The sequence below is a fragment of the Rhodotorula toruloides genome (assembly GCF_000320785.1).
Source record: "Rhodotorula toruloides NP11 unplaced genomic scaffold Scaffold34, whole genome shotgun sequence".
In the NCBI taxonomy this organism is placed as follows: domain Eukaryota; kingdom Fungi; phylum Basidiomycota; class Microbotryomycetes; order Sporidiobolales; family Sporidiobolaceae; genus Rhodotorula; species Rhodotorula toruloides.
The window spans coordinates 201,095-218,878 of NW_015622994.1; the positions used below are offsets into that span (position 1 = coordinate 201,095).

At 61.7% G+C, this 17,784-nt stretch overlaps 8 protein-coding genes across 8 annotated transcripts; 4 read left to right on the forward strand and 4 right to left on the reverse strand.

The window, feature by feature from the left end:
• Window positions 1-33: 33 nt before the first annotated feature.
• RHTO_05612 (uncharacterized protein) lies at window positions 34-1,376 on the reverse strand (the record flags this gene model as incomplete). Its single annotated transcript, XM_016419273.1, has 5 exons — window positions 34-233; window positions 287-501; window positions 560-628; window positions 697-888; window positions 946-1,376. 5 exons carry the CDS (start codon window positions 1,374-1,376, stop codon window positions 34-36), a joined length of 1,107 nt encoding a protein of 368 aa, XP_016269984.1.
• A 268-nt stretch (window positions 1,377-1,644) lies between these two features.
• RHTO_05613 (glutathione S-transferase) lies at window positions 1,645-2,664 on the forward strand (the record flags this gene model as incomplete). Its single annotated transcript, XM_016419274.1, has 5 exons — window positions 1,645-1,737; window positions 1,794-1,805; window positions 1,889-2,018; window positions 2,075-2,536; window positions 2,594-2,664. 5 exons carry the CDS (start codon window positions 1,645-1,647, stop codon window positions 2,662-2,664), a joined length of 768 nt encoding a protein of 255 aa, XP_016269985.1.
• A 58-nt stretch (window positions 2,665-2,722) lies between these two features.
• On the reverse strand, window positions 2,723-5,581 carry RHTO_05614 (uncharacterized protein; the record flags this gene model as incomplete). Its single annotated transcript, XM_016419275.1, has 8 exons — window positions 2,723-2,983; window positions 3,041-3,680; window positions 3,737-3,831; window positions 3,896-4,005; window positions 4,070-4,220; window positions 4,277-4,361; window positions 4,419-4,766; window positions 4,821-5,581. 8 exons carry the CDS (start codon window positions 5,579-5,581, stop codon window positions 2,723-2,725), a joined length of 2,451 nt encoding a protein of 816 aa, XP_016269986.1.
• A 646-nt stretch (window positions 5,582-6,227) lies between these two features.
• RHTO_05615 (RNA-processing, Lsm domain protein) lies at window positions 6,228-7,005 on the forward strand (the record flags this gene model as incomplete). Its single annotated transcript, XM_016419276.1, has 2 exons — window positions 6,228-6,902; window positions 6,958-7,005. 2 exons carry the CDS (start codon window positions 6,228-6,230, stop codon window positions 7,003-7,005), a joined length of 723 nt encoding a protein of 240 aa, XP_016269987.1.
• Window positions 7,006-7,158: 153 nt separating this feature from the next.
• Window positions 7,159-10,372, reverse strand: RHTO_05616 (alpha-L-rhamnosidase, glycoside hydrolase family 78 protein; the record flags this gene model as incomplete). The annotated part of the gene is made up of 8 exons (XM_016419277.1): window positions 7,159-7,361; window positions 7,424-7,607; window positions 7,742-8,342; window positions 8,417-8,994; window positions 9,106-9,257; window positions 9,330-9,621; window positions 9,687-9,900; window positions 9,954-10,372. 8 exons carry the CDS (start codon window positions 10,370-10,372, stop codon window positions 7,159-7,161), a joined length of 2,643 nt encoding a protein of 880 aa, XP_016269988.1.
• Window positions 10,373-11,515: 1,143 nt separating this feature from the next.
• On the forward strand, window positions 11,516-12,905 carry RHTO_05617 (60S ribosomal protein l11; the record flags this gene model as incomplete). The annotated part of the gene is made up of 6 exons (XM_016419278.1): window positions 11,516-11,582; window positions 11,954-11,981; window positions 12,047-12,322; window positions 12,388-12,407; window positions 12,702-12,799; window positions 12,861-12,905. 6 exons carry the CDS (start codon window positions 11,516-11,518, stop codon window positions 12,903-12,905), a joined length of 534 nt encoding a protein of 177 aa, XP_016269989.1.
• Window positions 12,906-13,167: 262 nt separating this feature from the next.
• Window positions 13,168-16,064, reverse strand: RHTO_05618 (uncharacterized protein; the record flags this gene model as incomplete). Its single annotated transcript, XM_016419279.1, has 5 exons — window positions 13,168-14,253; window positions 14,307-14,927; window positions 14,980-15,248; window positions 15,307-15,332; window positions 15,400-16,064. The coding sequence occupies 5 exons, from the start codon at window positions 16,062-16,064 to the stop codon at window positions 13,168-13,170; spliced, it is 2,667 nt and encodes an 888-aa protein (XP_016269990.1).
• Window positions 16,065-16,922: 858 nt separating this feature from the next.
• On the forward strand, window positions 16,923-17,784 carry RHTO_05619 (uncharacterized protein; the record flags this gene model as incomplete). The annotated part of the gene is made up of 3 exons (XM_016419280.1): window positions 16,923-17,221; window positions 17,283-17,550; window positions 17,608-17,784. Coding segments are annotated over 3 exons (744 nt in total), but the record flags the coding sequence as incomplete, so codon positions are not given.

The following is a 17,784-nucleotide window of genomic DNA, read 5'->3' on the forward strand; positions in this document are numbered from 1 at the left end:
CGCAGGCCCTCTCGGGTGTGAAGAGCTCGTTGTTTAGGTTACGACTTCGATGCGCATGCTACCCTCCTCTTCTCCTTCCGGGTCATCGTCGCCAATCCGGTGCAAGCGGTACTCAATTCCGGTCGACTGCGCTTGCTTCGGTGGCAAGCGAGCTGCGGTTCGCGGTGAAGGGCGGCAGGTGAGGAGAAAGGCAGACGTTTCTCGACCTTGGTACGCAAGGCCGAGGGAGGGCACTGCTTGATCCGGAATCAGCGCCCGCGAGACGGAATGCAGAGGTCAGACTCACGCTCTTCTGACTCGCCCACCCAGTCGAAGAACCGCTCGATAACCCTCCGCAACGGGATCATGTCCCGCTCCTCTGCCTCGACAGGAGCACCGTTGCTCGTCTCGTCCACATCGTGCGGCCGCTTCTTCCCTTTTCTGCTGCTGCGGAGGTGTGCTGGGAGGATGTGCGTCGACAGAGGAAATGCTAATGGGTCGAAGAGGACGAGTCGAGGCGGGCTGCAGCGATCAATTGGTGAGTAGGATGCTCTTTGCAAGCAGCGGCACTTGGACGCACGGCGAGCTCAAGCCAGAGAAGGCAGAGACGAAATGAGCGAGGAATGAGCCGTAGGCGGCTGCGCCAGCACTGCCAGCGAAGCCAGTTCAGAACGTTCAGCAAGTCTAACGGAAGGAGAGCAGGACGGAGGTAAGCACCTAGCGTTCGCCGGTTCATCTAGATACTCCGAAGGGTCGTGCAGGATGACTAGCGTTGGTGCATACGGCAAGCAGCTCGGATCGGGGCGATTCTTGGCGCCTGATTCGGCGTAAGCATCTTGAGCGGCCGGATTTGAGGGAAGGTAGGCGGTCGCGAGGAAGTAGGTGAGATGCGCGGAGCTCGGCAGGTAGCTGTGGAACACTGCAGTGTCAGCAGTTGTGCGAAAGAGATAGGAAAGGCGGCCGCACCGGATGTCGATCAAGTCGAGGAGACGAGTCGTCTCTCCGTCTCGTCGCAGCCCGAAGAGCGAGACGTCTGGATCCCTCGCCAGCTCTTTCCGCAGTGCCTCCCGCTCCGGTGTGACGATCAAGACGCGGCGAGACTGTTTCGACGCGCCTCTCGAGGGACCACCTCCTTGCTCCTCCGCCTCGACGTCCTCCTCGACCTCGTACTCCCGCCTTTTCCCGCGCGCCTTTTCGCTCAGCCCTCCATCATCGTCGGAGAGGTAGTCTGGCACCTCTCCAGCCCGCAGATGGTTCAAAGCGAGGTGGATGAGCGACGAGTCTGGGAGTGGTCCGATGAAGGCAAGGGAAGAGGCGGGGAGCGCGACCCGCTGGGCAGACGAGGTTGAAGCAGCTGGAAACAAGTCTAACAGCTCGAACGAATCCTCGGCGAGCATGTGTAGCGTTGTCGTCGCTTCCAACCTGCGAGTGCCCTCTCTCGCATGTCCGCATCCCTCGCATTCCGACTGGTTAGACCCAAGTTGGCCAGTTCTGTGCTCTGCTACTCCAGAGTGAGCCTCTTACACCGCCAGACCCGCTTCCCCCGTCCAGCGAAGCCACCTCCACCTCCTTCGGCTGACCTCATCGCAACCCTTCGATACTCGACAGCAACCCCTTCGTGCGACTGTTCCAACCCGCCGCTTTCACCAAACTTCACTCAGGAATATGCCGGACAAGATCGACCCGCCTCACGCGACGGGAGCGGCGGAGCAGACGGTCCAAAAGCACTTGTCCCCACACGACCTCGTCTTCCATGCCGTGCGCCAGCCTTTCGCTACTCTTTCTAGCTCGTAGCTGACGGTGTTGCTCTATAGGGATGGTTCTGCGTGAGTGGACGAGTTCCCGTCTCTCCTTGCGACTTTCGCTGACCCTCCGCTAATCATCCGCCGACCCTCGTTCTCTTTCCCAGCCTTTCGTTCAGCGCGTATGGATCGCTCTCGAGGAGAAAGGCATTCCCTACGAGTACAGAGAGGTGAACCCTTACAAAAAAGAGCCGCACTTCCTCAAGATCAACCCGAAAGGACTCGTCCCGGCTCTCGGTCAGTTCGCCCGCTTCCTTCCAAAGTCACCGCTGATGCATAATCACGACCTGCAGAGCACGACAATAAGGCGCTCTACGAGTCGCTCGTGCTCCTCGAGTACCTCGACGACGCCTTCCCCGACTCTGCTATCCGCCCGAGTGACCCTCACGAGCTTGGGCTCGTCCGTCTCGCCTGCCAGCAGATCTCGAACGTCGTCGTCCCGGCTTTCTACCGCTATGTACAGGCTCAGGAGACCGACAAGCAGAAGGAGGGTCACGAGGCGTTTGTCAAGGCTCTGAGGGACGTCCACGAACAATGGTTCGTCAAGGGCGGCGAGTGGGCTCGAGGCGACAAGTTTGGATGGGTCGATTGCGTCCTCGGACCTTGGGTCGCGAGGTTCACGCTGCTCGAGAAGCACCGCGGGTTCAAGGCGGAGGACGTCGGACCCGAGTTCAGTGCTTGGTGTGACAGGGTGCTAGAGAGGCCGTCTGTCAAGGCGACGTCAAGTTTGCCCGAAAACTACGAGAACGTGTACCGTGCGTCGTCCCTGCGTCTCTTCCGCTAGTTACCGCTGACTTATCGCACTCACACAGGCAGGTACTTCGAGAACACAGCAGAGTCGGAGGTCGCCAAGGCGACGCGCAAGGGCGAGTGGCTCAAATAGGACATGCAGAATATGGAAATGCAGTGCAAGAATGAGTACAACAAGCGATCTCGACGGTCTACTGCTCCGAAGGAGCCTTCTCCGGCCATGTATCCTCGAACCACTCCTTCATCCTTCGATCTATATCCCGAAGCGCGTCGCTCGAAGTCGCTCCTATGTCGTCGTTGAGAGCGACGAAGGCGGGAGGAGCAGTGCCGGAGGGAGGACAGACGAGCTGGTCTAGCCGGGTTGAGAGGCTGGGTCCGGCGTAGCGGATGGATTGGAAGGATGAGGGGGAGGAACCGAGGGTGTAAGAGTACCGCTGGATAAGGGCGGCGGCCTGCGGGAGGATACTGGTCAGCTGTGCAACATGTCGAAGAGAGGGGAGCATACGCACCTTTTGACGAAGCGTTCCGGGTCCGTCGAGGGGCGCAGCGTAGTCCACGTCCTGCCATCTCGTTTTCATCGAACCTGGAAGCGTGACGACCGGCATCTCGGCCACCTCCACCGCTTCCTCTTCCTCCGGCAAGAACGCCCCCAGCCCTCTTGATCCGCTCTTGCCGACCAACAAGGCCATAAGGCAGTCTCCGCAGTGCGTCTGCTCGAACGCAACGCGCTTGAAGACCGTCGAGACGTCCACCTTGCGCTCGTCGAGCGAGACAAAGTCGTCGCCAAAGCAAGACTTGATGTCGAGAACGCAAATCGGGTCTGATGAGGGTGCCGCGGAGAGAGGCAAGGCGGGCCACTCTCTCGATGGATAGACGAAGGGCATCTTCGTTTCGAGGCCGAGGAGGGCGTAGCCATCGTGAGAGGAGAATTCGGTCGTCGTTTCGAGCGGGTTGGGAAGGCCGGCTTTGGCGTGGTCCTCTGCTAGTGCGCGAACGGTGTCGCGCCGAGGTCGTGGGACAGCGATGAGTGGGCATTGGGGAGCTTCGGCAGGATCGACGCCCAAGTCGACGAGAAGAGCGCCCCGCTCGCTGGCGGAGTAGGCGCCGGAGTGGTCGGCGTCCGTACGGGCGACGAGGAAGGACCAGAGCCTGCGCGAAGAACTATCAGCGCGGAAGTGGCGAAGAGGAGACCAAACTTTACGCACAGCGCCTCGCGATGCCGCTCGATGATGTACATGGTCGCAAGAAAAAGCGGCTGCACCTCGTTCGGCGCCTTACCTCGAAAGCGTGCTTCGGCAGTCTTCACGAGAGACTTTCAGCGTGTGGAACCCGGGAAGGAAGAGGAAGAGCGAAGGGTGACGCACTGCCGAAAGCTCCTCGTGAAAGACCAGTTGCACTTCGCGCAGGAGGGGCATCGAGATCGTCTTGGCTACGTGCACGAGGTACGGCCTCTTCCGCTTGCCGAAGCGTTGATCTGTATCAGGACACGTTAGCTGTGCAGAGCAAAGGCTCGGGCTGGGGGGAAGAAGCCAACGCACCGAGTAACCAGTTGCTATAGCCTAGCCCTTTCCACTCTCCGTCCGGATCGTCCGTTGAGGTGCCAGGTGCGACACCGCCGACGAGCAAGTCGCGCTGCATGCGGAAGACGGGACCGCTGAGGGGCGAGGCGAGGTCGGTGAAGGCGAGGGTCTGTCGTGCGACAAAGTCAGTAAAGGCGAGAAAACGATGGCGATCCTGCGACGCACGCGCATGAGAAAGAAGTCATCGTTGAGGTAGAGCGCAGTCTGCGCGGTCGAGGGGAGGTTGGGCAATTGGCTTTCGATCGCGAGACTGTCGTAGACGCGGACGTCAGCTCGAAGATCTTGCGCAAACGCCTGCTAAACGCACCTGTTGAAGCTGGGGACGACTGAAGTACGCCAATCTGCGGCTTGCGTTTCATCGCTGTCAGGCTGCGCGCTCTTGAAGAGCTCGCTGTGTGGGTGGACGAGCAGCGATGGTATTCGCAGCGAAGGGACCGTCGAAGCCGGCTCGGACAAACCGATGTTTGACAAACCGAGCCAGTGCGGGATTTGGGCAAAGCGAGTTGCGTTCGCGGGAGAAGCGGCGTCGAGTGCTGGCGGAGCGAAGGGCGAGTAGGCGGGCGTGTCGCCGACGACGAGGTGGAGCGTGGCGATAGATACGTCGGGGAGGGAGGCAAGGGCCGAGCGCATCGAGTAGCGTAGTTCGTCGTGTTCTCTGCGACAGAGAAGGTCAGCGGAAGAGCAAATCGAGCTCATGAGCGGAACTCACCGAAAGTGTTTGACGACCGCAGCCGCACCAGCTTGCAACGCTCGTCGCAGCCTTATCCGCCACCCTCCATCGGCTGCCACCTTATTGCGCCAGTCCGCCATCAGCTCCGCACTGCTCCCGTTCACCCAAGTCCAGATCACGTCCAGTTTTGGTGGGGCGTCCTTCCACCGTCCGTCGAGTTCGTCACATAGAACGCCTGATGCGATGTAGCGCTCGAGACACCGGGGCGTCCACCTTCCAGTCGATAAGGTGTGGTCGAGCGGTTTGGGGCGGAGAACGGGGTCGTACAGTGTCGAAGGGAAGGGGATGACGCCCACGTTCGAGTTCGAGGTATCGGACAGGTACTGTTGTGTGAAAGATAGAGTCGAGGCGTTCGTCGAGTCGGATGTAGACGGCAGGGTGACAGAAGGAACCACGCCATGTCGCTGTTGGAGGAGGACACGAATGAAGGTCGCGCTGCTCCACACGAGCATGCCAAAGACGACAGCCGCTCCTGCGAGAGGCAAAACTCTACGCCATCGACTCGGCGGTCGCTGCGCAGCCGTCAACGCCTTCTCCTCGTCAAGAAACGCCCCTAAAGCGGCCTTATCGCGAGCGAGGAGAGGCTCGGTTGCTCCATCCTGGCCATCCTCGCGCTCGGCATCGTCTGCTGAGGTGGCTGAGAAGACTGTGAGGGCGAGAGTCTCGGTCGACGAAGTTGCGGTCGAGTCGCGTGAGGAGGAGGAAGGGGCGGCTCTTGCCTCCCCTCTCGCTGCGTCCATTCGGTTGGCGAGGCTGTTCGGACGGTTATGTGCGAGGCATCAAGCAGGCATAGCGGACCGAGGACAGCGGCGACTGGACGAGAGATAGCGCAGTCCGCAGAGACGAGCGAGCAGCATGCCACCAGTCCCAGCGCGGCGCGACTCCGGCCGGCTGCAAGTGTCAATCAGCGATCTGGCTCCCGCTGCCGCACTCTCTCCCGCAATCTTGCGCGGCGAGTGCTGCGAGCGAGCTGTTTTTGGGACGATGAGCGGAAATGGATGCCGGCGCAGACAGCGCGGGACAGCGGCGAAGGGTCCAGAGGCCAGGTGCGATATCGGCGAGTCTATTTGGCGTCGCCTGAGCAGCCTCAGTCAGCCTCAGCTGCGTCGACGAAGCGAGGAGGAGGACAGAGAGCGAAGGCGGTTTCTATTGCAAAGCAATACAAATTCTGTATTGCTCGACTTTGTAATCACGGATCGCCTCCTCCTCGTCCTCCCGTCCGTACTGCCTGTGTGTGCGCGACTATCCAGCTACTATCGGTTTGCACGATTCACCAACAAGCCAGCCAGACGCGCGTCAGGACGAGGACAACCACCCACTTTCCTCCCCACCATCACCTCGAGTCGACTTCCCTTCACAGCGATCTACACGAGCTCGTAGGACACGATGACCGCCCGTACCGCTTCTCCGGCACTCGCAAACACGTCTGCAGGCGGCGCACCCGCTCGCAAAGCGACACCCTCATCATCTTCCTCGCCCGCACCAACCCCCTCCGCCTCGTCCATGCCAGACCTGTCGACGCTGCTGAACACGCCGATCAAGGTCACAATCGCAGCGACAGGCGACGTGCCGCAGCGAGACTTGGAGGGCGCCCTCTTTACCTACGACTCGTCCTTTGTCGTCCTCGCTTCGACTCCCGCAGACACGGCCGCTCGACCGTCGACTCCTCAGCCGTCGAGTGCCCCGCGACGGACATTCCACTTCCTCCGCACCTCGCAAATCACCTCCGTATTCGTCCTTCCGTCTTCCTCTTCCTCCGCCCTCGTCGCCCTTCCATCCCTCTCCACCCCCCTTCCTCCACTCTCGACCTCCCAAGCGGACCTCCAATCTCGCATCGACCGCGCAGTCGCATCAGACCGCTCTGCCCGCGCCCGAGTCGGCCAGGACGTCTCGTCCGAAGCGCAGGCGCTCTTTGACGCTTTCGCAAAGACGCTGCCTGTGCGGTGGGCAGGCAAGAGTTTCGTCGTCATGGATGAGGTCGTTGTAGAGGAACCGTATGCGGTGGGCAACGTCAAGGGCGCGAAGGGAAGCGGCGAGCGAGTCGAGCGGGTCAAGAAGATCGTGAGTGCGCTCGGATTCTTGCGCGCGACGTGTACTGACCAGCTTCTTTTTTCAGCTCGAAGGATTGCGCACTCGACTCGGTCTCTCGACGCCTGTCCCCTAGCCCGTAGCCAGGTGCAACGAGCGAGTCTCTCGGATCAAGCGGAGTTGGAGAGACCCTCCTCGCGAGCGAGAGTGATCGGTGTTGTAGACGCCTTCGAAAGTCGAAACACCTTTCAAGGGTATACCAACGCTTCTTTAGCCAGTCCGAAGCCGTCTACTGCTGGACGACCGTGACCTTGACCCTCCCACCCTCGACCTTGACCGTGCCCGACTGGCCCGCCTTGCCGTTGACGGAGAACGAGCCCTCAAACGGCGGCTTGATCGTGCCAGTCGTACCCTTCGGTGCCGTGACCTCCATATGGAGCTTGCCCGCCGAGTCGTAGCCCCAGGCAGTGTAGATGAGGCCGTGAGGGGTCGCTGCTCGTTCGAGGCGAGCTCAGCTTCGACAGTGAGGAGTAGTAAGGTTGCAAACGACTCACGAACGCGTCCCTCGACCCAGTCGTCCTCCCAGCCGGAGATGGGCGCGACTTCGAACGTCGCGAAGCCCGGAGTCGTCGGCTTGACGCCCAGGACGTACTCCATCATGAACGCAGTGGGGAAACCGCCCCAGAAATGGCTCTGCGCAGTTTCTAAATCGTTGCCCGGATACGTTCCGTCGGCGCTCTGCCGGAGGAGGAGAAGGTCAGCTCCGGAGGAGGAGAAGGTCAGCTCGAAGCCGACTTCGCTCGTGTCCGAGTCCGGCTATTGCGAAGCGCGCATGTCTGTGACTCCTGCTTAACAGCAATGAGCAAACGCACCAAGAACTCCCAGTACGCGCCAGTGTAGTTGACGTTGCGCTCGACCATCGGACCGTACGTCCGCTTGACGAGGTCCTGAGCAGTCTTGCCGTCGCCGCGCTCGCCAAGCGCCCACAAAAGCTCGGCTGCGATGTTCATCGAAATCTTGACGCCACCACCGAGGAGGTCGAACTTGTTCTCCGCGGGCGGGTCGACGTAGCCGCCGGGAACCTGGCGCGAGGGGAGGTGCGACCAGAACTTGTCGCGGCGCTCGGCAGTGCCGATCTTGGCGAGCTCAATCCACGCCATGTCTTCGACGATGTAGTCCTTGCCCGGGAAGGCGTAGAACCCGCCGGTCTCGTTCCAGAGACCCTCGAGAGCCTTGCGCGAGAGGTTGGCCTGAACCTGGTAGGCGGCGACGGCCGACGAGTGACCGAGGTGCGAGCCCATCTCGACCATCTCCTCGAGCGCGATGATGTTGAGCGCGGTCGAGCTGATGGTGGGGCCGGAACCGCCGTTCGTGCTGAAGGACGTCTTTGGGTCGATCGAGGTCTGCATGACGTAGGCCATCATCGCGCGCATGTCGCCCCAGTGAGCCTGGAGGAACGAGTCGTTGCCGGTCCTGCGAGCGGGAGCGAGGGATTAGCGCCAGCCCAAAGCGCGAGACGCGAAGGAAGAAAGGAAAGGATCGCGCACTTCTGCCAGTAGTGGTAGATGACGTCGAAGAACTTCGAGTCCCAGTCGACGAGGATCAAGTCGAGCGATTCGGTGCGACCCTGGATGCCAAGCGGGTCGAGTTGCGAGAAGAGCATATTGGAGGGAACCTCGCCCGAGGCGATCTGCCGGGCGAAGGCCTGCTCGGCCGGGCCCGAGACGTACTCGAACTCGCCGACAGCCTCGACTGAGCGAGCCGAGATCTGGCGGTCGCCGAGCCACGAGTACCTGTCGCGCTTTCCGGCGTCGGAGCAGACGGTAAAGTCGTTGGTCGCGACACCGTACTCGACCTTGATGTCCTCGCTCGTCATCGGGTTCGAGTACCAGTTCTGGCCCGACGCCAACGTGATGTTGACGTTGCGGTACCACGCAGCCTGGTCCTGCCACGGGCCGAAGGCGAACGAGTAGTAGGCGCAGGGAGGGAAGTAGGGCGGGCGAGCGCCGACGTTGTAGGCGGTAAGGTTGAAGTGCGCGATTTGCTTGCCATCGAGGCGAACGGTGTACGTGCCGTCGCCGGGCGAGTCGGTCTCGATGTTGTGCCAGGTCTTCTCGGTCACGTCCTGCGAGTGGGAGCGGGGTCAGTCGAGAGCGTGAGTGATTGTGGCGGACATCAACGTTACACGCAGTCAACACCGAGAACAACTGCACAAAGTGGAGAGGGAAAGACTCACGAAGCCGACAGGGAACGAATCCAAATGCCATCCGGTCAAGGTGGTCTGGTTCTGCAAAGACCAGCCGCGACCGAGCACAAGCGTGTTTGGCGGAACGAGCGAGTGGTTGTAGTTTTTGAAAGAGCCTTCAGGGTAATTGCTCGTTAGGACGACTGCGGAGTGCGCAAGCGAAGAGAGAAGGTCAGCCTGCGATGAGTTGGCGTCCATATCCTGCTCAGACGCACGATAAGGACCCTCGGCGAAGATGTTGTCGATCTCGGTATCAAGCCGCCATCCGACGCCTCCGTAGTCTATGTTGGCCTCGAAAGCGAGCGTGTAGTTCTTCGCGTTGGCGCCCTTGACCGTCGTCGCAGGTTTCTGACCACGAATGTAGACGCCTTTCTTCGAGTCGACTTCCCAGGTTGAGGGCTGCGAGTTGGGCGGGAAGCAGGCGAGTTGCTGCGTGCGAGGGCCGAGGTTCCAGATGTCTGTCATGTTCGAGTTGGACGAGGCGAAGTAGCCCGGCTTGGAGGCGATCTGTGTGACGAGCGCATCAGTTTCCGTCAAGGGAGCGAGGGAGAAGTCGAGCGAAGCTAACGCACGGGCGCCTCATCGACACTCGAGATGAACCCTGCACTCTTGATCTCGACGCCCTGTCCCTTGATAAGCTTGACCGACTCCCACCTCTGCGATCCCTGAATGAAGAAAGAAGCGAGCTCGCCCGTCTTGGTGACGTTGAGCGTCTCGACGCGGAACTCGGACGAGAGGCCGTTCGAGAAGGGGAAGGGGCCGTCGGAGTAGTTGACTTTCAGACCGCTGGAGAGGGAATCGTCAGCCCGGGGAAGAGGCAGAGGAGGGGCAGAACGGACTTGAAGGCTTCAGTGTACTTGACCTCGAGCTGCGCGTACGGGCTTCCAAGTGCTGTGACCTCGAAGAAGGGGCGACCAGCAACGTCGCGGCCGTAGTCGACTGCGAAAGGAGACGACTGTGAGCGTTCGACCTGCAGAAAGAGCACAAGGGAGCGAGACTCGCGAGTAAAGAGGTCGCCCTCATTCTTGAGCGAGATCGTCGCGTTCGCGTGCTCGCTCGTCAAGCCTTTGTTGACCGAGACAGGGTAGACCCTGACCGGACCGTCGGGCTTGGTGTACGACTGAGGGTCGGGAATGGGAGGCCAGGGTGTCGATGCGGAGTTGCCGTTGCCGTTGCCAAAGTTGCGTGCGCGGAGAGGGTTGGCATGGACGCTTACCACCGCAAGGGCAGCGAAAAGAGCCAAGTGGAGGCCCTTCATAGCTTAGCGAGCCTGTAAAGACGGAAGAAAGCAGGAGAAGGAAGCGGAGAAGCAGGGCAACGGACGAGGGGAGCGCGTGTTCTCCGCAACGAGTGCGCGCGGGGTGGGATAGATTGGAGCAAGTTCCGGAAGCCTGTTTAGCCGGGGCCCAGCAATCTGGCCGGCGCCGTTGTACTGGGACGGCGCTGAAGAGGAGGAAGGTGACCGCCGGGCGGAGAAGGTGGGAGGAATCGCTTGATGAGGCTGATCGAAGAGCGCGCGGCTCATCAGGCCCTCGAATGCATTTGGAATGGCCAAACGAGCAAGAGAAGACTGGGCAGGCTGGCGAGCCGTCGTGTCTCGACGGACCACCGGGTCGAAGTCGTCGAGAAGGTCGGGCCCGCTGCGCCGTCTGCTTGCAGCGCGGTGTGTCGGCAAGGCGGTTCAGGCGATGCTGGCTCTTGTGCCGCCAGCGAACAGGCGCCAGCGGTGCTGGGCGCGTGGGCGACGAAGGTGGAGGTGGGCGTGACTTTGGGCGACTAGGGGAATGGCGGCTCCCGCTCGCCTTGCTCGGCCAGCATGAGCCGCAAGAGGCAGAGTAGGGTAGCTTTGAACGCCTGGCGAGTCGAGCAAGCCATCTGCGGTCGTGCGAAGCAAAGTCGGCGAGTTGTCGAGGAGGTCGTCGCCGCCGCATCGGCACTGCCGGCCTCGCTTGACCCGCCGGATGGTCCATCCGGCATCAACATACACCCTTCACCCGCCCATGCAGCCGCGCGAGGTGTGTGACGGCGCTGTCGACGCTGGCGAGGTCGAGGAGGCGAGCGAGGGTGCCGACACGCCTCGCAACGGGTCGAGCGGGTTCGCTCGAGTTGACAGTAGTCATTGTGAGGATGCAAGAGCAGTTGAGCACCGTCAAACCCGCCCAAGAGGGCGTGTGAGCGTAGTTGAGGTGTCGTCTCCTCCTGAGCAAGCTCGCTCGTGCTTGTCCTCCAGCTCTTGCTCGCCCCCGACCACCCGAATCGCGTGAGTGCGCTGCCAGAGCGTGCTACAAACCAGCACTGACCACTCGCACCCCGCCGTGCCGCCCCGCCCGCCTTTGAACCGCGCCCGCCCGTCCGCTCGCCGTCTTTTCGCTCGCCTCGCCATCCACACCGCTCAGCAACCATGTCGGACGCCAAGGCCGCTGCTCAGAACCCCATGCGCGAGTTGCGCATCGAGAAGTTGGTCATCAGTCAGTCTGCGCTCCTTCGGTGCCTTGAGCAGGGGTGGACGCGAGCGGGTGCATAGCTCGTCGGGCGATGGGACGATGGCGCTCGCTGGGGGGCCTGGGAGTGTGTGCTGGAGGAAGCGGAGGGTCTGGGAAGTGCTGGGAACCGCGCGCTGACCAGGATCTGCTCTCTCCGCCGCACGCCAACACCGCCTACCTCCTCCTCACCTTCCCGTCCGCCGACAATCCCGACTACTTTCTGCCTGCGCCCGCTGACGTCCTCACACTATTCTCTACCGACTTCTGCACCCTGCACTCTCGTCCCCGACTTTCCGGTGCCCGAAATACCTCCTCGTCCCCGAACTTCCTCCTCCTCATCTCACTTATATCAACAGACATCTCCGTTGGCGAGTCGGGCGATAGGAGCGTTCTTACGAGTTTCTAGAATTAGCCGTACCACGTCTGACCTTCGTACGTGCCGTCCGCAGGCTCACCCGTGCGGCCAAGGTCCTCGAGCAGCTCACCGGTCAGACGCCCGTCACCTCCAAGGCGCGGTACACGGTCCGCCACTTCGGTATCCGCCGTAACGAGAAGATCGCCGTACACGTTACGATCCGTGGCCCCAAGGCCGAGGAGATCCTCGAGCGTGGCCTCAAGGTCAAGGAGTACGAGCTCAAGAAGCGCAACTTCTCCGAGACTGGCAACTTTGGGTTCGGCATTGCCGAGCACATCGACTTGGGGATCAAGTACGACCCCGGAATCGGGTGAGTCTCGTGCTGTTCCGTCTCTCTGAGGATCCACGAGTACTGACGCCTTCCCCGCCGCGCAGTATCTTCGGCATGGACTTCTGTGCGTTTGCGTTCGTTGGCTGCAGCTTGCGAAGATGGGCTGCTTTGAGGGAGAGGTAGCGAGGAGAGCGAGGCGAGTGTTCTTGAAGGACGCGAAGAGGATGTGCGGATCAGGAGCGGGTCACAAGGGTGTCGCAGCGTGTCAAGACGGTGACGAGGAGAGTGCCGACGACCTGCAGGAGACGGCAGTGGTCGCCGGACGGACCGGCTGTGGAAGGAGGATGCGAAGAAGGCAGCCAGTCCAGATATCCGCACCACCGTACTGACTATGCGCCCGTCTTCTCCCACGAACCAGACGTCGTCATGGGCCGACCTGGTGGCCGTGTCGCGCGCCGCAAGCACTGCACCTCGCGCGTCGGCTTCTCGCACCGCGTCAAGCGCGAGGAGACGATGGTCCGTTCCGTCCCCTCTCCTTCTCTTCCCTCCATTCGCTGACTCGCTCGCACGCCCGCAGGCCTGGTTCAAGCAGCGCTTCGACGGTATCCTCTTCGGTCGCTAAGCCGGTCTTCTCGAGGAGCCGATGAAGGGCGGGTCGAGCGAGTCGCGCTCTCCTCTCCTTTTGTTGCACCTTCGGATCGCGGTCTGTGCGTGGAATGCGAAGCGGGAGTTCACAAAAGATGATTTGCGCGGCTGCTTGAGGAGAGCTTGGTTACTTCCCTCTCGTGCTTCTGCTTCGACAAGCCGACGGCATTGGTCTACGCGCAACACTCTCCGTTCTTCTCCTTCTGATTCCGTGAAAGCTGCCTGCAGCACACGAGGATCTACAACTTCACGCCGACCCGCTTGACGACATGTTCTCCCTGCGTCCGCGTCCACAAGTACCCTCCTCTCGCTACGCCGGTCGACTCCTCACCCCACCCGCCACTCCTCGTCGCGCACAGCCACCCTGTCTCGCGCCCAAAGTCGAGGGTCGCCGAGTCGCTCAAGTCGGGGTCGTCGTCGTCGTTGGCAGCGTGAGCGGGGAGGGTGTCGAGGGGAAGGATGAGCCGAGCGAGAGTCGAGGTGTGAGAAGAGGAGACGGGGAACGAGGTGAAAGCCGCTTCGACGGCCGTGTGCGAAAGGAGGTGCTCTTGGACGCTGAAGCCGGTCGAGCTGAAGCCGACAAGAGTGAGGTGCGAGAAGCTCGAGTCGTTCTCGAGAGGTGAGACGTAGGCGGCGAGATGCGCGAGAGAAGAGGCGGGCGACGAGCCGAGTGTTGGCCAGTGGAAGGTATGGAGGGGAACGACGTGAGGAGCCGAATGAGCGGTACTGGGCGAGACTGGCGAGACAAGATGTAGAGGCGACGCGACGAGATACGTCGTCGTGCCCTTTGTGAGCAGGAGGAGGCGCCGCACAGATCGTCTACCAGTGTCGACCGTGATCTCCTCGCAGCCTGTCCACTTCCCCTGCGCAGACGCCGACAGACTCGTGCTCGATGCGAGTCCTCCTTCCTCGTCCTTCACCCGCTTGCCCTTCGGGATCGGCCCGTCCGCACCCCTCATACCCGCCGGAACGCCCTTCTCGCCCTCGACGAACCTTGCGACCTTCGCAACGACCGGGTGGTCCTTGAGCTCCTTGAGTAGCGGTACGAGCGAAGGCGCCTTGCGGTGTGTGGGGGAGAGCGAGGCGAGCGAGGTGTTCGACGAAGAGCGGCTGCGAGAGCCGGTCGTCGTGGATGAGGGAGGAAGCGAGAGTTCGGTGACGCTCGAATCGCACAGCCGGATGAGAACGCTGTGGTGTGGAAGACCGACGAGAAGGGCGAGGTCAGGCGAGTAAAGCGTGGAAGCGAGTGAGGAGGAGGCTGAGGGCGCGGGGAGTGTTTGGCCAGTCGTGCGGATGAGGCGGAGAAAACGAGGGGCTGACGGGGCCTGCGCTAGAGAGCGTCAGTTTCTTACACTTCGTTGTTGACGGCGAGACGTACGAAGTACTCCTTAGTGAGCGTCCAGCTCCGTCTCCCACTCGGTCGGCTCTCATAAAGAAAGATCGACTTCGGCGTCGCAACGAAGAGGAAAAGCCGACTTCGCTCGTCCTGCTTCGTCTTTCGACGGCGAGAGGCTGCCGGGTCATCCTCAAAGCCGTCACTCGAGTCGGGCGAGTCGGTTTCGTCGTCCGAAGGAGCGGGATCAGGCGAACGACTGAGCTGGAAGAAGAGGATCTCGCCGCTTCCCGCCGGTAAAGGGAGTGGTACAGAAGAGCGAGCCCAGTCGAGCGGAGTAGCGAGACGTTCTGCGTCGGAAAGAGGCGGAGGTTGCGGCGCGTTTGGCGAGTCGGCAAGCGAGAGTCGGTTGAGAGAGCGGAGAGAAGCCGTAGGCGAATCGGCCCCAACGTCTGCAGGTGTGCTCGTCTCGACGAAGAGGTAGCCCGGCTCTGTCGAGTCGTTATGCGCATGTGCCGTGGGCTGGAGAGGCGAGCCGAGACTCTTGCCTTTCCGACGCTTCGGCGAGGTCGACCCGACGAACGACTTGGCGTAGGCGAGGGAAGAGGGGTGTCGGTCGGCGCTACACTTGCTGGCGCGCGATCCGAGGGGAAGAGAGACCGAGTTCTGCCAGCACGAAGACCTGATGAGCGAAAGTCCCTTGCCGCGACATGCAGACAAGACACGCCTGATCGTATATTCGCCACTTGACCAGGTTGAGGAGGCTCGCCAGCGTCCACATCCTCAAGCTCGGCGCGCCATTCTCCTCGACTAGCCCGAGGACAAGCCCCTGAGGCGAGTCTTTGCCGAGTGCCGGCTCCGCGTACACCTCAAGGTGGCGAATGCCGAGGCCTGTCCACAATGGCAGAATGTGCGCTTCCGCGGAAGAAGCGGCGGTCGAGAGAGGGATCGAGGCGGAGGTAGGTCGGTTGTCGAGGAGGTAGAGGCCTGCTCGGATCGTCGTCGTCAGCGGCGCTCCATTGTACTGCAGAGGTGAGCAACAGACCGGTATGCGTGCCAATCAGGACGAAGCTGCGGATGACCAAGTGGGCGTTAGTCGACCAGAACAGGACTGTCCAGGCAATCCAAGGCGATTTACCGCTCGTCGCCATTCACTACGCCTCCGCCGGGTAGCACGCATGCGCAAATCGGTCGCTCAGGTATCCCGCAGTCGAAGCGAGACCCGACACGGTGCATCTCGACGTTCCTTGACAGCTTCGAGCGAGAAGTCGAAGCAGACGACGCCGAACTCTCCGTCCTCCTTCGCGTCGTCTGGCTCGACGACGGCATCGATGCGCTCGTCACGTCCGCATTGACGACCTGCAAAACGCTCTCCCTCGACAGCCGCTTCTCTGCCTCGTTGTCCCTCCATCGCGCGCTCAGATCTCGCCGCAAGTCCTCAGGCTCGTCGTTCGGCAAGTTCCAGCTCGTGCGCTGCGCTGCGCCCGATTCTCGCTCAGCTTGTCGTTCAGCCCGCCGCTCCTGGGCGCGCTTTTCGATCCATCCTCCCCACCTCGCAAAGCGCGGGTTGTTTGGCTCGGCCGCGCGAAGCGCGTCGTAGGTCGGCGGGAGGTCGTCTGCGGGATGCTCGGGAGGCAGCGATGCGTCTGCATTCCGCTCGCCCGCTGTGCGCGCCGTGTGAGCGTCGACGTCGGCGTTGTGGGGCGGTGCAGGAGGTGAGGAGTCGAAGGGAGCGAGACGAGGGATTGAAGGGAGCTGTGGAGGGTCTGGGTGTGAAGATCCAGGCGTAGACGGCCCGGACATTAACCAGCGAAGCGAGGCGAGCGAGTCGGAGTGTTGTGTAGCTGGTCAAGGGCGAGGAAGAGGAGGAGCAACAGCAAGGCGACAGCTTTCTTCGCCAATTGCGGCACTTGAAACACTGGCACGCACTCCAAGGAGTACTTCGTTTGCAGGGACACGCCAAAGAGGGTACGACAAACTGGTCTTGACTGATGCTGTGGATTTCGTCTTCCTTTGCCTCAGCGTTGACTGCAGCGGGCCCAGCGAGACCGATGGGCTCCTCCTTGATGACTGTGGCCCGACCTGCAGAATTGGCAGACTGGACGAAGGCGACTGTGTGAGCCAAGCGGGAGCAGCGAAGAGTCCCGGTCGAAGAAACGGCGGGAGTGAGCGAATGAAGCGAGCTCAAGGCCGCGGTAGACGATGCCTCGACGAGCAAGGGATTGCCGTTCATAGAGCAGAAAGCAAGGTCATGCCCAGGACAGCACCGGTCGGACAGCGGCAGGGGGTCTAGGTGTGCGAACGGCCTCGAGGCAGGTGTGTCACCGTGACGGTGCCAGCTGATGCTCCGTCTGAACCCGACCGCGGCCCACGAACTCAACTCAGAGCGCTCTGCATCCCGGGTCTCGCCTACGCCCCCGTCATCCTGACCGAGGTCGGTACCGAATCGAGGAGGCCAGGGAGGTGAGCGAAGAGAGCGGCGCGGACGGGACAAGCTGTGGTCGCTCAGATCAGAGTCCAGCGAGCGTCTGAGCCAGTCGCAAAGCCGTGCGAGCTCGAGCGGTGACTGGTCGCGGGACAAGGGACTCCGCCAAACTGATGGAGTTCGTCACCCCGCCATTCTCGCTTGCCACCGCTCTGAACAGGCTGACAGACGCTGCCATGCACGGTTTGCACCTCCCACGACCCGCCAAGTGCGACTCGCTTCCACCCGTGCCGTCGTCGTCGTCCGCCGCGCCTCCCAATCCTCATCAGCCCTCGCAGACTTCGGGGCACTCAACTCGCCGCATCCCGCCTAGGAACTTCTCTGAACTGCGTGCGCAGGCGCGGATAGTCAGGGGCGAGCGGAAGAGCCCGTTCCTGCGCAAGACTACGGCGGGGAAGGAGCGGGATCTTAAGGAGTTGTCCGTCGAGCAGCTTTCGGCGATGTTTGAGCGGAACGCGCGGCTCCTGGACAGTCCGTGAGTCGCGAGGGAGTTGCTGGTGTGCTAGGTTTTGCGCTGACCACTCTCGACTGCACAGCGACACCTTTGCCAACCTCCCAGGCGGCGACTCACGCTTGCGAAACCAACAAGAACGCATTCGATCCCGCCTCCACGACCTGCAAAGCATGTCGCAGATCAAGCAAGAGCTCGCGTCGACTCACCTCGAGTCAGAGGAGGAGCGCAAGGTCAAGAAGGAGGAGGACGAGCGAGATGGACGGGGAGAAATGGAGGGTGTCGTAGAGGACGGCCCGGCCGAAGAGGCTATTTCGCCCAGCGCTAAGCGAAGAATAGCTGCACAAGTGCTGGTGCGTGTCGTTCCCCTTTCCTTGGACTGCGTTCCCGCTGACTCAGTCCCTACGCAGTCCAATGCCCCCAACTCGCTCTCCCTCGAAGAATCGATGTCGCTTCAACGACAAGCGGCTGAACGAGCGCGGAAAGCCGCCGAACGACGCGAGCAGAAGATGGAGCTCGATGCGAAGCGGCCCGAGAAGACAGGCGAGCTGTTGAAGGGCGCGTTGGGCGTCGACTCGGCTTTGAGC